This window comes from Centroberyx affinis, unplaced genomic scaffold (genome assembly GCF_046629955.1).
Source record: "Centroberyx affinis isolate AG114_WGS23_722 - 3 ecotype Tasmania unplaced genomic scaffold, CSIRO-AGI_Caff_v1 ptg000498l_1, whole genome shotgun sequence".
Lineage (NCBI taxonomy): Eukaryota > Metazoa > Chordata > Actinopteri > Beryciformes > Berycidae > Centroberyx > Centroberyx affinis.
Window position 1 is genome coordinate 5,551 of NW_027279151.1, and position 16,865 is coordinate 22,415.

At 41.3% G+C, this 16,865-nt stretch overlaps 3 protein-coding genes across 5 annotated transcripts; 1 reads left to right on the forward strand and 2 right to left on the reverse strand.

Moving 5' to 3' along the window:
• The first annotated feature begins 2,292 nt into the window (after positions 1–2,292).
• On the forward strand, positions 2,293–4,259 carry LOC139642587 (hairy/enhancer-of-split related with YRPW motif protein 1-like). Its single transcript, XM_071517490.1, has 5 exons — positions 2,293–2,402; positions 2,611–2,686; positions 2,799–2,882; positions 3,029–3,110; positions 3,222–4,259. Exons 1-5 carry the CDS (start codon positions 2,317–2,319, stop codon positions 3,824–3,826), a joined length of 933 nt encoding a protein of 310 aa, XP_071373591.1. The 5' UTR covers positions 2,293–2,316; the 3' UTR covers positions 3,827–4,259.
• A 2,764-nt stretch (positions 4,260–7,023) lies between these two features.
• On the reverse strand, positions 7,024–9,994 carry stmn2a (stathmin 2a). Of its 2 annotated transcripts, none has more exons than XM_071517469.1 (5): positions 9,976–9,994; positions 7,865–7,957; positions 7,516–7,688; positions 7,251–7,442; positions 7,024–7,083 (listed from the first exon to the last, which is right to left on the reverse strand). In XM_071517469.1, exons 1-5 carry the CDS (start codon positions 9,992–9,994, stop codon positions 7,024–7,026), a joined length of 537 nt encoding a protein of 178 aa, XP_071373570.1. The 2 variants fall into 2 exon arrangements, with proteins under 2 accessions (XP_071373570.1, XP_071373569.1); XM_071517468.1 differs by having other exon boundaries at positions 7,826–7,957.
• A 1,472-nt stretch (positions 9,995–11,466) lies between these two features.
• upp1 (uridine phosphorylase 1) lies at positions 11,467–15,750 on the reverse strand. 2 transcript variants are annotated; one of them, XM_071517466.1, is made up of 8 exons: positions 15,642–15,750; positions 15,126–15,164; positions 14,545–14,656; positions 14,287–14,445; positions 13,854–13,968; positions 13,018–13,227; positions 12,525–12,671; positions 11,467–12,399 (listed from the first exon to the last, which is right to left on the reverse strand). In XM_071517466.1, exons 2-8 carry the CDS (start codon positions 15,158–15,160, stop codon positions 12,251–12,253), a joined length of 927 nt encoding a protein of 308 aa, XP_071373567.1. In that variant the 5' UTR covers positions 15,161–15,164; positions 15,642–15,750; the 3' UTR covers positions 11,467–12,250. The 2 variants fall into 2 exon arrangements, with proteins under 2 accessions (XP_071373567.1, XP_071373568.1); XM_071517467.1 differs by having other exon boundaries at positions 15,646–15,746.
• Positions 15,751–16,865: the final 1,115 nt, after the last annotated feature.

Here is a 16,865-nt window from a genome sequence, read left to right on the forward strand (position 1 = left end):
ATGCTACAGGAGATATGTGGGGGTTTTGTGGTATTTAAAAAAAAAAAATCACAATTATGTTTAATGAGCCAGAGGAATGTCAGCGCTAATGCGAAAGACCTTGACAGTTAGGTGTGAGGAGAGTGGTTTGTGTCTGCGTAATGGAGACCACATGAACCCGCCTGTCCCCACAGAGGCGGTGGCACTGTAGAACCCCATTATCTTAATAGCACCATAAACAATACTGAAGCGATCCAAAATATACTCAGGCTGTCAGTCAGGCAGCGAGTCAGGGAAAGGCCATGTATGGTTTAGTCTGGGCTAAAGGGCAAGGAGAGGGCTCACACCGGTCTGCCTCTGCACTCTGTCCCACCACAGGCTTTCTGCAGTGAGAAGCAACACAGACGCCTGCATAGAGGATACTGTCCAGGGAGGGAGCGTGCAGGCTTTGGGTGTTTTTCAGCACTAGATTATTCACATGTTAAGGTCTATAATTCAGCCGCATGGGAGCAGAGTGTGGAAATGCATGAACTGGGTGAAGGCGGGCAGGACTTAGTGAAAGTGTGTGTTGAGGAGAGGGAGGGGAGGGGAGGGGATCTATTCTGTGCAGATATATGTGCGGATACTTACATGTATGCGTGTATATATGTGTGTCTGCGTGTCAGGGACGGTGTGAAGGTTCATCCACACTGTATCAAGTGAATGACTGAAGCTTGCACATTGTATCTGTCATCACCCGAAAGCCCTCTGACATTCTGGGAACAGTGTGCGTTGGCCCGCAGTTGCTCCCCGGAATCAAGCTCTCATCCCCGCTTGTCTCGCTCCCAGCGCACCGAGTTAACAACTGATCTGATGGACAGAGCAGAGAAACAGCTGCTCCTCTACAAGGTACTGGAATGGGGGACAGCGGGGGGTCACGCTCCCGCTGATGGCCTTTCCAGACGTGTCATACACACAGAGTTAATGCAGGAATTAACCCGGTCTGCAGTCCCATCGTTTCCCAGACTTCTCATCTGTGGCAGGGAGGAAAAAACTGACATTTAAGACATGATAAAAAAAAAAAAATAAGTCTGCGTTTTTTGAGGTCACACTTACTCTGTAAAAATATTTGGCTTGTATTTGCATGCATGTATAGGCAAAAATATCTATCTGTCATGCCTCTCTCTCTCTCTCTCTCTCTCTCTCTCTCTCTCTCTCTCTCTCTCTCTCTCTCTCTCTCTCTCTCTGTGTGCATCTCTTTCTCCCTGATATTCCCCAGAAAAACCACCCAGGAGGGATTAGTTACACAGTAGAACACAAACATTGAAAGTTCCCGTGTTTTATATAGTTTGCCCTCTGACCCAAGCGTATTAGTGGGGTCAGAATGATCACACCTTCTGCAGACCACCCCTGCTCCACTTCCATCATCCGATGAGCGAGGCACGACTCTTTTTTTTTTTTTTGCGATAACTTATGGCTCAGTAGATTTGTGTGTTGATTTTAATGTAGCTCATAACCGAAGCATTCATCTGTGGTTACACGGACCTCGGGCCTCTCAAAACATTTCTTTTTCTCATTCCCACTCCACAGCAGAGTGTGGTTGGCTGTTATTACCCATAGTGGATGAATGATTCCCTGGGAAGGTCTCCCTGCGCCAGTCAGTTGACCTGTTTGCAGTGACTATGGAGGGTGGGGGGGGGTTTCCTAGGAGAGCCTGGCAACGCTGACTGACTAATGCTGGGCCTCCCGGCTGATCAATGCTGTTGTTGAGACACACAGCTGACAGCAGACAATGAACAACACACTCTGCTAATAGGCCATGTGTCCAACACAACACTGAATAAGAGGGCTCCCGCTCTAATGGTCCCTGTTCCTCATGGACTGGGGACTCAGCGGGGAAACTGGGGACCTGAGGCCAGGAGTCTACCGGTCAATCTGTGATGTCAGCCACAGAACAAAGGAGCTACTTCAACACACAAGGACACATTATGGATGTCAGTCTCTTGTGATAGGAGTTAATGTTTTAAATACATAATTCTTCATAACTCATGAATCTAACATGTTTTGAATCACTTCACAGTTATCTACATTAGAGCTTCACTCTTTGAGACATTAGGCATGTTCATTGATTTAAAAAAAACATGTCACTCAAATGCCAGCTTGACTTTAATAGGCTTAGTCTTGTCAAGGACCGCCTACATCATTCCTCGGGCCCCGCCTCCCCTCTGCATGGTGTGAAAATAATAACAGGAGAAGCAGATCTGACGTTTAAACTGTTGCTCAGACCCGCTGCTGTCACTGCGCCTCTGGAGCTTACGCTGAAAGGACTATTTTGACCGTCGTGTGCTGGGAAGCAAAATGAAACGAAGCCACAATTATAGTTCATCCGATAGCGACCTGGACGACAATGTTGAGGTGGAGAAAGATAGTGGAGACGAAAATGGGTAAGTTAAATATCCTACACATGTTAATCTTGTGTTAAATCTTGGTTTTTAATTCTTTTTTTGTAATTCACTGGCAGCCATATTTCAGCTTTTTCACTTGTTGGATTGTATTGCTGATGAACCAAGAAGAAATATATGTGTAGTTTAAATAAAATATAATTATCTCAGAATTTATGAAAATAAGAATTGTTTGTTTATCTTCATTCAGTCAACTTGATTCTCCTCACGACTCGATGTCACCCTCCACAACCACTCAAGTTCAAGCTAGAAAACGGCGCAGAGGGGTAAGTAAACCTATTATCTCTGGTGCGCAATTGCGCACGGATGTTTGGTACATCCTGCTGTTTTCATAGCACCTGTGACCCGAATAACGTCACTTCTTTCCCCCATTCATAGATTATAGAGAAACGGCGACGTGACCGCATCAACAACAGCCTGTCAGAGCTGAGAAGATTGGTGCCAAGTGCTTTTGAGAAACAGGTATATTGATTATGCTTCCAATAATCCTTGCGTAATGGGCACTTTATTGTCTGCCTAACTGCTACAATTTTGTTAGATGGCCGCCTGGTTTGGAAAGTACTAATATCACTGAAAGTGACATTGTTCTATAATCTGTCTCTTCTTAGGGATCAGCTAAATTGGAAAAGGCAGAAATATTGCAGATGACTGTGGACCATCTGAAGATGCTTCATGCTTCTGGTGGCAAAGGTAACTGAATTATTCTTGTACTAGACTACATTCATGTTCTAATTCATAATCACAGGATATGCTATAAATTGCATTTTTTCCTAACTCTTACCCTGCTTCCTTGCCTGACAGGTTACTTTGAGGCTCACGCTCTGGCCAAGGATTACCGCAGCCTGGGCTTCAGGGAGTGTCTGGCAGAGACGGCTCGCTACCTGAGTATCATAGAAGGCCGGGACAGTGCAGACCCCCTCCGGGTGCGCTTGGTCTCCCACCTCAGCAACTACGCCTCTCAGAGGGAGGTGCACACTGGACTCGGACACTTAGCCTGGGGCTCTGCCTATGGGACTGCCCCCGCCCATCTAGCCCACCCCCTCCTCCTACAGCACCCTCAAGGCAGGACACCTGCATCCAGAAGCAGCAGTAGCCCACCCTCCTCCTCTTCCTCCTCCACGTCTTCCTCCTCCTCCACTGAGGCATCTGTGACATCCAGACTGAGTGTGATGCCCCCTGCGGACTCCCTCAGGGTGCCTCCCAACGGCTCCCTGCCCCTCAGTCTGCCTGTGCCAACTTCCAAGCTCTCGCCGCCGCTCCTCTCATCCCTCTCCTCGCTTTCAGCCTTCCCCCTTTCCTTCGGTGCTTTCCCTCTGGTCTCCCCGACGGCCCTCAGCCCGGTGGGGCCCTCCTCCACCCTGTCAAAGCCTTACAGGCCTTGGGGCACAGAGATAGGAGCCTTCTGAAGCTCACAACTGGACTGAAGGCAACAGCTGAGCTGTGCCCAACCCCACAGACTAGGCAGGACTACCTGGCTCATCTGTTTTTATAGCAATAAAAAAAAAAAATAGGGGAACAAAACCAACTGATTTTATTTTATTAAGTATAAAGAATGAGTGGGAGGGGTTGCTGAATTTCCTCCTTGTATGTCAGCACTCCTGTATCAAGCAAGGAATACTAAATCATTTTATGTTATTCATTAAAATTGATAACTTTTAAATGTAGCTAACATGCACTGTCTCCAGGCTGAGGAGTGATAAGATGTTTGGGCCATCAATAGATTTACTGTATGCACCGAGTTAGAGGTAATAAGGCATTTTGTAGACCAGTTTATGATACTGAAACTTCTACATTTGTAGAGCAGGGATGTCTGTATTTAACATAATGTAGTACTCATTAACTCGGTCTGCTAATTTAGTGGTATCAGAACTACATGGGAATTTTGGATATGCATCATATACTGTATGTGCCAACATTGAAAAACTAACTACTTGACAGTTGGACACTTGCATTCATTTATGTATTTGTAATATTTTTGTACCAATAAATTCAATTTAAAAGATATAAAATATGGATTTACACCAACGTGTTTGCTTTGACTTTTGGATTTTTTTGTTTGTTGTTCATAACATCTTATCTGATAAACCTTAGAAGCTGAGTGCACAACAGAGTATTTTCCCCGTTGTAATCCATTCTACATTCATGCTACACATTCCTGTACACAAACAGACCAGATTCTCTCCAAGTACAGATGATTACAGTACTATACCTTCCCAAAGGAAGGAGCTATCTGCAGCTGCACTTTTGTAGCGATCCTTCAGCGGCTAATAATGAGCTAGCTTAATGACTCAGTTATTGACTGAAAGGCAATCCCTTTACTGTGTGCCAGGTAAGTAACCAAATCCGAGGGCATTGTTGCCCTCATGAATACCCAGGAAATCATTAAGAGCCAGAGGAAATCCTTTACAATGTTCCCCTGACCTCACTAGCATGGGTCGGTCTGAAACGGAGACAATAGTGTGAACAGGATGGGGAGATGGAGGAAAAGGGTAAGAAGTGGGCAGCACACAGACAGCTGGGCCAATAAATCACAGGTCAGCTCCAAGGTGTTGTTTTTGGCCAAATCTCCGTGACACAGATTTTCATAAATTGACTTACTGACTTAATTTTATTCATCCTCCTGTGGTTCATCAGGCTTCCATAAGAGGATCCCACTGTCAGTGATCTAGTGCCCTGTAGGATTAAGCCTCATGGTCTTAATAACAAATTACATTTCTTGTCCCCTTTTATGACCTGAAATATCAATCAGTTTGAAGCCCAATATTTGTCCAATACATCTATATTTGACAACCTTCAAGAGCTGGTGTGTGATACAAACCCTCCTCCTTCTGTCTGGGTTGTTATTTCAATACCAGACCATGGAGTCTACTTCCTCATAATAAAACATTAATACTCAACATCATTCTGTCAGTTAGTATTAGTGAAATCATGTTTCTTATTATTTGTATTTGCCACATTGTGAAGTTTTCGCCTCACTAGGTGTAGGCTCCAGCTTAGCTTCTATGTCCCAAATAAATCTTTCACTGCCACCTACTGGAGAAACCTCGCAGTTTTTATTCTGCTTCTCCATGCCTGATGACTAACTCTAGGTTTATTTTCACGTATATTATATGTAGTCTGAACCCTTATATTGAATTATACCAAAACATGAGAGGTTGATGTTCCAAATGAATTAGCATATACCATAGTATTTACATTAACACAGTAGATTGGAACAAGTCTGAGTAAAAAACAAAATCAACTAGGGGAAGACCATACTTCTCAGAATGTGTAGGTAATTGGTTCTTTTATTTGGCAGTTTACATTTTTCCTCATCTTTTAGCACAGAAAAGTATTAGATGGTGCATGCCATGTTCACAGAACCCCAAACCTTTATTGAGCAAAGCTTTCACAGAGAAATATGGAAGAGAAACACAGGCAGCAGAGGATGCAGGCAGATATCTGTGGTACTGTATATTAAAAAGAGACTAGTTCAGTGTGCTGAATGTAAAGCATCCTGCATCCATTCTCTATCTAACCCCCCCCTAAAGAGAGAAGACGCTAGTGATGCCTCACCTTAAGTACGCATTCACACACACCCACACAGACATACTTTATGTTCACACTATCAATATCAAGGTGGGAGCAACAGCACATTCCACTGTCCAAGACACTATGTATGGTTCCAGTATGGTGTCATAACATTCAAGAGATTCATCTCCAAATACAGTGTACATAACAGAGCAATTGATTCAGCTAAAGATGGATTCATTACGAAATGACATTGTCAGGGATAAGTAGGAATCTGCAAGTGTATAAACAGTTGCTCCCGATGGGCAAAGACATTCTTAATAACAATAAAGCACCTATCAAGTTCATTATCAAGCTCATTTCAGAGGTGGACACTTTTGAATCTGTGGGTTTGGCATATTGTTAACATGAATTCCAAGCGTGCGTGTCGAGAGTGAGTATGTTTGTGTGAGGAGATACAGATGGGATACGCTGATATCTCGAGGAGTCTGTAGTCTAGGTACACCAACCACCATTCTTCACAAAGACACAGAAACATCGTCATGACATCATCAGGAAACACCGCAAACATCAGTCTAACAACCAACTCACAACACGGAAAGGCTTTCACAAGAAAATGATTGTAGAATCAAATTTCAAGAACCAAAACATTAATCGATAACAAACAAAATGTTTGAAATTGTACAGTGCAGTACATGAGATTTGTATGCACTTCACTTGTCTACCATCAGACAGATAGATAGATAGATAGATAGATAGATAGATAGATAGATAGATAGATAGATAGAGAGATAGAGAGATAGATAGATAGAAACAAAAGTATTTACAAAATAATAGCCATATTCTCATGTTTTCTCTAAAATCAAGAAATCCATTCAATTCTCAGAGGAGTGTTATCCATGTTTGTATCCACTGATAATACTGATAGAGGTGGTGAGCATAGTGGTGTGGGGCAGTGTGGTGTGATGGTGAGGTCCTCCGCCTCTCGGCCTCCAGCGCTGGGTGTCTGCTCTGGAGGGGGCGAGGGTGGGGCTAGGGAGGGGGCTCGATGGAGGGACGTAGATGGACCGTGGAAGTCAGGTCTCGGTGTGGCTCATGCTGTCACCTCTTCCCTCAGCTCTTTGTTCCTGCGGACCCCGACCGCGTGTCTCTCCTGAAAACACCAGAACCGCCGGTGAGAGAAGAGAGTTTTAACAAAGCCACAGAATAAGCAGTTATCAGGACAATGCCTAATCTCTGACTGACACATCACAACTCTTACTTCAGAGGTGGACGCTTTAATTCGGTTTTTTTACATTTTCGGAATTCTGCATTTCTCACCTTCTCTTGCAGACGCTCCATCATGGCTGCCATCTGGGCATCGCGGTTCTCCTTGATCTGATCCATCTTCTGCTGGAGCTTCTCCTCGGCCATCTTGCTGAAGTTGCTGTTCTCCTCCATGGCCTTCAGCAGCACGTCCCTCTCATGCTCTCGCTTCTCTGCAAGGGCCCTCAGCACATGGGCCTCCTGGGACTGAAAACACAGATTCATTCAGGATGGGGTTTTTTTAACACCCAAAGCCATTTGCCACAGGTGAACTACTCACCTTCCTCCGTTCCTCAGCAGCCTCCAGTTTCTTCTGGATGTCGTCCAGGGAGATATCCCTCTTAGGGGGCGAGGGCAGGCTGTGGGCTACATCTGATACTGGGGATAGAGGCTTAAGGATCACCTCAAAGGCCTGGCCAGAGGCTCGCTTGTTTATGGGCTTCACCTCCATGTCTGTAAATCAGACATGATAAAAAATTATTTAAAAAAAAACTCCTCAAAAATCAAAGTTCAATAATGTATCAGTCTATTATTACTAATGCCTGTATTTAAACAGAAGATAAAGCTTCCATAGGGAGGAGTTTGTTCACTTGATCCAAAAGAAAAGCAAAGTAAGAGTTGATCCATACCTTCAAACTCACAGACTAGCTTGCGTGTCTCTGGGTAGAAGCAGGAGCAGATGAGGGAGAGAACAGACAGCTCCTTCATCTTCTCTTTGTATGCTGTGGAAATATAAACACACAATAGCTAGCATCCAGTAGTGTCCTTCTCAAAGCCACCCAGTAAAACAAAACTTGACAAACGATTCCCAATTAGTTCCCAGGTGAAGTTGACTAATCAGAAAACAAGACATTGCAAAGCTGCCACAAAAGATGAATGCATTGGGAATATTCCCAAATCAAGAGATTAAGAGTAAAAAAAAAACACATTAACTCAATAACCCAATTCGCATCAGATGAGCATTTTGTTAATGATCTATTGAGTCTTTGAAATGTAAGTTCTATATTGTTTAATAATTTATTAGGCAAGAGTGATTGTGAAAACAGGACCATAAACTTCTTTAAAGGGAGGCATGAAAACATGCCTTAATGGTACTTTAATGGATGTTGTTATAACAAAGACATTTGTCACTTTGTTGAGGTTCATTTCAAGCAAGAAATCAGATTGCCTTGTCCAACTGCCCTAAGTCATCTGCATAATACGATCGAAGATCATGAGGGAAAACAGGCCTATGTGTCACTCCAGAGAAGTCATCCCATTTCCTGTTAAATTCTCAGTATCTGGACTCAACAAACATTGATCTTGATTTTTTTATTGTTCTGAGGTGAGACGTTTTTACTAGCTCCTTGGATCTTTTTTATTCTCACCTGCAAGGTCTTTCATTTTTTCCTCTGATCTTTGTGTTTTTGTCAAGGTGCCCAGCTGACTGGAGGAGAGAGGGAGCTCTCTGCTCAGAGAGGACTACAGATTGTCAGCACTGCTAAGCCTTCTGCTGCAAAGGCCAGTGTGTGAAGCGGCCCCTTGCTGCAGGGCTGGCCTGTCTCCCACACTGCCATACACCTGTCCGTTACTTCTCTGCCACCACACATGCCATAATGAAGCCTGGGCTATCCACCATATTGTATTTTAGTGCAGTCAAATGAGGTGCTTATTTACGACATCATTAATGTATTACATTTGTATACAAAAACTGAATAAACCCATGAAAATGGATAGCCTAAATTATTTCTTTGGCCTATATATGTCTATCAGAAGGAATGATTATGTATTGTATGCTATAATTTAGTTCTCATCTCACAATGCAACATTCACAGTGCTAATTGCTAATTGTTTCCGCTCGGTTATGATTGGGATCTGAGCCTTTTCACTTCATCTTATTCCATTCAAATGTCAATGCTGTAATTTTTGCCAAATATATAGAGCTACATCTGCCACTAAACTGCGCCTGTGATGGAGCCTGGCACCCTTGAAGAATGGATGAGAAGAAATGAGGAAGCTGTAGACACTGGATGGAGGAACAACTCATAATAAATGAACCGATGAAACAATGCTTTTTCAATCACGTTCAGGAGACCTGCACAGAAAACGTTTAATCCATCCGCCCATGTCGGCCTATAAGTAAAGCGGTGAGAGAGAAAAGTCAGAATGATAAAGCCCTATCAGGTCTGCTGTGGGCTAAATGGTTGGCAGCCCAGCGTCTTGGGTGGGGTCTTTCTGCATTATGCTGCATGTTGGGGCCGCCGCCGTATCATGAACCGCAGGTGCAGCGTTGTAAATAAAACAGACCAGGGCCAATCCATGTAATCATCAAATGTGACACAACGTGAGATCAAAGCAATGGTAAAATAACACAAAAACATAGGATGGGATAATGAAGCAGACATTTGGGTAGCCTAATGAGGAAGGATGGAAGGATGCTTGGCTTTTAAGCAAAAAAAAAATCCTGCTGTCATTACCAGCCTCTCCTGCTGAGACAATAGGCCTATAGCCGATAGAAACACATCAGAAGCAGATAGATCTTATTCGGAATAGTTTCCATTCAAGCCTTTCACTAGAGAGAGCATTTCTCACTCGAGTCTTTATACCAGCACGTCCACCAGCCGGTAGGCTACACTGGGCCGACACGGGCTCTACAGAGGCGATGCTCCTGCAGACACGCAGTCCATCCATCCATCCAAACATCCATCCAAACATCCATCCATCCCTTACGATTTAACATGAATAATCTTAATATTCTTACCGGTTGCTGTTTTAGCCATGGCTGTTGTATTTCTCAGCAGAGGATGCTGCAGCTCTGGTCGAGTGGACGGTAATGCTGCTTAAGGCACTGAGTCAGCGAATAAGACCGGGCTGGGATCGGATGGGAGACGGGAGGTGGGCACGGGAGCGCGCAAGCAGACCCTCCTCTGTCCTCTGACGCGCACCTTAAGCGGAACGATTTTCAGCATCCACTAATGATACTTAAAATATGCACTTACTGCACACTGAGACACAATAAAATAAAATAAAATAAAAAATCCTACAAAGTTTAGTAGGATAACATGTGAACTATGTTAGCAAAACTATAAATATCGTGTTGCTACTATTGGTAAAAAAAAAAAAATACAAGCCTGTAGGCCTTATCATACCATAAGAGATAAAGAACACCATAAGGTAACTATAAACTCATTATTGAGTAGCATACCACAGACACATTTTAAGTCCCTATGTAGGAACATTATAGGGCCATTTCAGGCCTGCGTGTTTTTTTTCTTATCAAAGGCAACATCACAGACTATGTGGTGTGGATTGTGACTATTTACTTGTCAATACATGATAAGAAAGGGCTATGGTTATGAATCCACCCCATTCCATCTGAGCATTTCTTGGGACAAAGCCTACTCATTACTTCAGAGCCATTAACATTCACTACAGTTTACCTTGCAACTTCTTGGATCTCAATGCACATTTGTGGGAATTCAGGCTAGATTTACACAGTATGGCTATACAGTCACACCTTTGTTTTAGAGTATGACTAATGCAGTGTTCAGCCCAATCAAAAAAAAATCTTCAAACCATCACTGTATTCAAGTCCACAAACTGATATGATTCTAATCTAAGGAATGATGGTTGAGAGTCTCACACAAGCTTAGGGGAAGCACAATGAGGCAAGCATTTAGGCATTCATTTATCAGCCAAATAGTCGAAAGAGGCCAATAGGCAATTATATATACTGTTATGCAAACGGTTGGATTTTGCTCTTGGGATCTCAAACAGACAAAAATTCTCTGTAAAGTGTTTTTACAAAATCATCACAAGGTGCTTTACAGGGGGGGAAAAAAGGCACAAAGAGCTCCATGAATAATCATCAGAGCTGCAAGGTAGTCTTTCTCAGAAGAAAATTTGAAAGTTTAAATCTCGTTGTATAGCCTAAGCATAGTTTTAATACTGATGTAAAAGTGAGTTAAGGTGCAAAAAATGCAGAATGTGAATGGGACTGTCCATAAGTCATCAATATTCATGGTTTTGTGCAGTGAAGGCTGCTGCTGCTGCATAAGCTGCCCTTCTCTGGTGTCTTTTGGGGGAAGTATGGCAATTTTCTACCTTGTGTAAGCCTAACACCTTAACGTTAGGATACCAAACTCTTGCTTAACACATATTTCAGGGTGCTTCTTATAGTGAAAAACAACTATATAGTGCACTTATGCTACTCTAATGAGTTTATAGACAAAACAAGCTTCAGACTGTTTGTTCTTGGATTTTAATAGTGATAAGACATCCATGGACAATTTTTCCGTCAAACTGAGAGGGACATGACAATGCAGAGTTTTGAGTTTCTGAATGACACATCTAGAAAAAAAATAGAATAGATTCCGAAAAGACAACTTAATATGCATCCATAATAAAAATTAAAAAAAACTCTTCAGAGATACAGTAGGATATAGGTTTATAGAAGTTTGCTTAAAGGTTTTACAAACTTGTGAGACACAGCTAAAAATGGGTGTATATTGATTTTGTCACAACACTGTTGTGAGCATAGATTTTACCAAAAGTCATGAAATGGTTCAAGATTTAGGATAAGTAACTTGACACAGTATATAAAAAATAGAGGTAGCATTAAAGAAGAGGCATTTTAGTGACCATAGTCTTCTAAATTGATTATAATACATCTACTGTCCAATTAAATGGTGCTTAGGCAAATTAAGGAAAAGCATAATAGTAGAAGCACAGTGTCAGGAATGTAAGTATACAGTAATGATGAAATGTAATGAGCTAAATTTGACTGTGACAGAATAAACAGCATGAAGTGCATAACTTTAAAACTCAATGATTATTCAAGTCACATCAAGTCACATGCTTTCCTGTTATACAATGGGCATTACTGCCCATTGTATAACAGGAAAGAATTCATACAAAAACAATAATTTAGAGCTGAATTATTACATTCCAAGATGTTTTCAATGTTACATAAGTTCCCAGAGACGATCCCCAAAACCTCACTCATGTTTGTTTACTAGTGTAGTAACAGTTGCAACCTAGGTTCTGCCTGCGGCACTCAGCTGCTTTTTAATGAAGTCACCGACCAGTATCTGAGGGCGTTGCTGGTAGCTGCGAAGAACTTCATGAGAGCTGATCAGCTGATCTCCTTTCAACCGGTCCAGTAATGTCACACACACCACAGCCGCTTCACACAACAAGAAATGAAAGTTAGGGACAACTACTCCTACACTTAATAGGTGTCAGGAAAAGAAATTGTGTGTTTTGAGGCTTTGAAACATGAGTAAAAGCTGATGTCGTGTCTTGTCTTACATCGTAAACCGCTCAGCTTGCACATGGCAGCAAACACTGAGGACTCCATTTCGATGTTGCGGACTCCTGCTTCATAGGCTTTAGCCAGGTAGTCCTGCTTATCCTTCTCAGAGTAGGAGCAGAAAGCTCCATCCAAACGGGCTTGGCCTGTGTAAATGTTAGATAGATGACATACATGTCAGATAGAGACAAGGCTGAAGGTATACAGTACTGTGCAAAAGTCTTAGGCACCCAAGAGTTTTTATATAAATTGTTTCTTAGATGTTTATTAATTTTTTTCTGCATTAGTGTGTCAGTAGACTGCTCTTTATAGTACATTTTTTGATATTTAGAAACTTTTCATTTAATTATTTTTGAAAGCATCTTCGCTTTACTTTTCTTTTACATGTGCCTAAGACTTTTGCACAGTACTGTATATTACCACTAAATCACTTTATCTGTCAATATGTCAATTAACTATTTGATTAACACATCAGTGCAGCAGAGCTCATACCTTCATAGAAATCCATGGTACACATGGTGTTGGCTATGACCGTCTCAAACTGGTTCAGCTCCTTACTACACTGTAACAGCTCCTCAGTCAGGCCTTGGTCCAGATCCGTACTGCGCACCACCGTCTGCCCCAGGATCACCTGCTCAAACTTGGGCAGGAAGGCGGCATCCACAGACTGCTTGGTAATGACAACAGTGCCAGGCTCAAGCCCTGGAAACCAAAAAAGAAAAAAAAAGAAGGGCAGAGGAGATACAGTGAGCCTCAAAAGCAGTGGACAGCAACACATTTTGATACTGTGAGAGGTATGGGTATGGCATATTTCCACTGATGTCAAGGTCAAAGTAGGTCAGAATTATTTTCAATAACAATCTTCAGAAGAAAAAATACTGTCACTCTTCTCTTATTCAGGAAACCCCATTGCAGAAAGACTTTATCATCACCCAATGGCCACAGAACATAGAAAGGTGTCTTTCCTGTTGTTGCAATCAAATGTAAGAGCGACTGAGTTGAGCTCCCTCTTGTGGCATAACTCTAGCCCAAGATTAGAATATATAGCCTTATGGACAGTCCCATGTACACAAGTGTAATCTAAGAAAGTATCTCCTCCACACTAAGCCATCTGATGCTAAGGAGATGTGGCCATGCAGGGAGTCCAAGGAGTCTATTAATTTATTCTTATCAGTAAGTTGATTCACTGGATCATGGGGATGCTAATATCCTAGGAGGTGCAGCCAGTATTTGTGGTTTTATTAGTCAACTGCAGTATAATCAATGTGTTGGCTGAAATTAGGCATATGTGTAACTGAGAAAATATTTCCAAATAACCTTAAGCTTACCTATTCCGCCTGAAGTCCCAATGCGAAAAATTGTAACATCTGTGCAGTGTGCATGGTGAAGGAGCTTTATCAGCTCATGCAACATGATGGAAATGGATGGGATGCCCATCCCATGCTGGAAGACAAGCAAAGACACATCACAGACAGTTTTCCACATCTAATTAGTTTCTCCACTGGAGGGAGACTCACATTGATTGTTGGTACTCTGGCTTCTCATTGGGACTTTTTTTATTCTATAGTATGACTTATGCTACATGTATAACAGTGAGTATTTATCAGTTTTCATTCAAAGGCAACAAAATGAATATTAACTTTCATAAGCTGCCATGTTATAATGGAGGTGTGGCATATACAGTTTAGTCTAGGTGGCTTATTTGTTTACAATATTCTTGTGATAGCATACAGTGATCTTGAGACTTTTGCTCTTACGTACACTGACAGACAGCACCGGGCCAACTTTGTACATGGCATAGCGGTCCGTCCCAGCACAGATATTTGGGTACTCTGATTTGGGGTCTTCCAAACCCAGCTCAGCAGCAATGTACTCAATGAAAGACTTCATTCTCCAGGGACTGCCACCAACACACACAAACTGAGAGAAAGACACAAAAACATAACAAGTAAATGTTGAATTATAGATGACCATGAAGGTATCATTTTACCAAATTTAAAATGAAATTAAAATTATTACTTTGACATTGCCAAACATAGCTGGCAGGTTGTGAGTTGCGGTTCCTAGATTGAAATGGTAGAGAATGTCATCTTTCATTTCGTCCAGGTGTGGATTGTGCACATAAACAGGGCTTGAGGGGGGAAAAAAAATCCAGGTTTAATGGGCTTCCATAATAAAGCTAGAGATAACAGTTTCTATTACATTGCTTGAGTTCAAATGCTGAATGTAAAGGAGATATAAAATGAGCACTGACAATGTTACATTCAAATTCCATAATTATTGGAATTGTTTGATAAAAGAAAAATATTCTTATGTGGTAAATAGCTAACATTAATGTAAAGGTGTAATTACTTAGTTATAAAAAGTTTGTAACAATAAAAAAAAAAACTTGTCTTCTGCCTGTACTTTCAGGAAGCAAGTTATTGTATTATTATCCTGACACGCCCTCTAGTTTCCTCACTCCTGAAGTGTGGTAAGCTATTAAGTTGTAGCCTAAACTATGTAACCTGTAAAATGAAAAAACAAGTATTTTCTACATACATTGGGATATTAAATTCGGATTTAAGTAGTTTACTTGAAACGGGATCAAAACTTCTCACCTGTTGTAGTTTTTCTTGTCATCATTTGAGCCCATCTTCCTGAAAATAGTACATTTGTCGGACCAAAATTATTAAATCGAAGGCAATAAAAACAAATTTGATAACATGTTAGCGTTACAATTACTGACTTCAATGTACAGGTTGTGAAGCCTAAACCCAAAACTCAACTGGCAATCCAATTCATACAATCAAAACGTACACATTTCAGTTAAAATCGAAGGCAATAAAAACAAATTTGATAACTTGTTAGCGTTACAATTACTGACTTCAATGTACAGGTTGTGAAGCCTAAACCCAAAACTCAACTGGCAATCCAATTCATACAATTAAAACGTACACTTTTCAGTTAAGAGCGCTCGTCTCAAAGCCAGCTTAGTTTCTCTATCAGTCATCAGGTGAAAGCATTTCATCGCCACACAACAGAAAGAGAAAATGTAACATCTTTATCTCCATCATAAGCCAATAAGACAGCCGAAGCCAATAAGCCCTACTTCTTTAAACAAGAGATACATTTACCTACTGGATGTAATCAGCTGTAATTCCCTCCGTTTCTTCCAAATTAATTTTGATTTCTGAATAACTGACAATGTTGCTGACGTCGAGACCGGGACGTGAGGCTCGAGCTCCAGCCTACAACTACGTGACACCGAGTCACGTCACGGGCGTCATAGCTGCAGCGGCGGTAGCCTGCCCTACTACTGTGCCTCCGTCACGTACTACGGTGACTGGGCAGCAGCTGCGCAGTTACCACACTTACCGATGGCCACTGAGAGGAAACATGGAAGTATCATAATATTACTGCATTATATATAGTTATTCAATTTTTACATAAACACACATCCCACAACACTAAAGCTGGTTAAATGAGACCTTCATTGATTATAAGGAATAATATAACAATATTAGGCCTAATAATAATAATAATCATAATATTAAAACCTTCATGTAGGCTACTGAGCATTTCTCAAAACCTAGAAGTACTACTACAAGTAGTAAAAGATAAATAAAAATGTGATAAATTTAAAGAATTCTAAAAGGCAAATATACAAATTAATGAAAACAAATAGAACAAAATACAGAGTACTGTTCAAATAAAAGCACACCTTATGGCCTTCAAAGAGAAAGACCATTCACAAGTTAGTGGACACGCTCAAGAAGAAGCATTGCAACCCTTCCAGAAGCCTATGTTATGTGCTACAAGGTGAATTCAAATACTTTTGAACAATTTAATGTGAGATCTTATACCTCATTTGATTTTGACTAAATTTACTCCAGAGCACATACAAACTCTGATGACATAGATTTTTCATTAGTTTCTTATAGCCTAAAAAGTTTGAAATACTGTTAATAGTTCTGTCTTTCTTGGTATTGGGATTTACAGTGGTCTATTATGGTGTATGGTTAACTAACAAAATACTTGCAGTGTAGAATATTTAGCTCACCATCGTTCACTGCATATTAAAGATGTGTCTGAAAGGGAAAGCTAGAACATGCATGAAAATATTGTTCAATATTGGGGTGGGGGGGTAAATACAGCTTTATAGTGATGAAATACCTGTAATATGAGATTTGTAAACTTAATTTCTTGCTGAGAGAGACCACTTAGGTTTGGATTCAACGTTGGATGCTGTACCATTTTTAATGAGTCACTATCACACACACAAAACAGAAACGCAGAAAACAACAGACCAAATTGAGGGTCAAATAGTTCTTTATAAGTGAAAAAATGTACAAGTTTTA

Excerpts from the sequence above, each read along its gene's own strand:
- LOC139642587 (XM_071517490.1), top strand. The coding sequence starts at position 2,317 with ATGAAACGAAGCCACAATTATAGTTCATCCGATAGCGACCTGGACGAC. Across the intron at positions 2,687-2,798 it reads CTAGAAAACGGCGCAGAGGG|ATTATAGAGAAACGGCGACG; the intron begins GTAAGTAAACCT and ends CCCCATTCATAG. Across the intron at positions 3,111-3,221 it reads TCATGCTTCTGGTGGCAAAG|GTTACTTTGAGGCTCACGCT; the intron begins GTAACTGAATTA and ends CTTGCCTGACAG.
- stmn2a (XM_071517468.1), bottom strand. Across the intron at positions 7,443-7,515 it reads CTGCTGAGGAACGGAGGAAG|TCCCAGGAGGCCCATGTGCT; the intron begins GTGAGTAGTTCA and ends CTGTGTTTTCAG. Across the intron at positions 7,084-7,250 it reads TGGAGCGTCTGCAAGAGAAG|GAGAGACACGCGGTCGGGGT; the intron begins GTGAGAAATGCA and ends TGGTGTTTTCAG.
- upp1 (XM_071517466.1), bottom strand. The coding sequence starts at position 15,160 with ATGGGCTCAAATGATGACAAGAAAAACTACAACAG. Across the intron at positions 14,657-15,125 it reads GACAAGAAAAACTACAACAG|CCCTGTTTATGTGCACAATC; the intron begins GTGAGAAGTTTT and ends TCCCCCCTCAAG. Across the intron at positions 13,969-14,286 it reads GCCCGGTGCTGTCTGTCAGT|CATGGGATGGGCATCCCATC; the intron begins GTACGTAAGAGC and ends CTTGTCTTCCAG.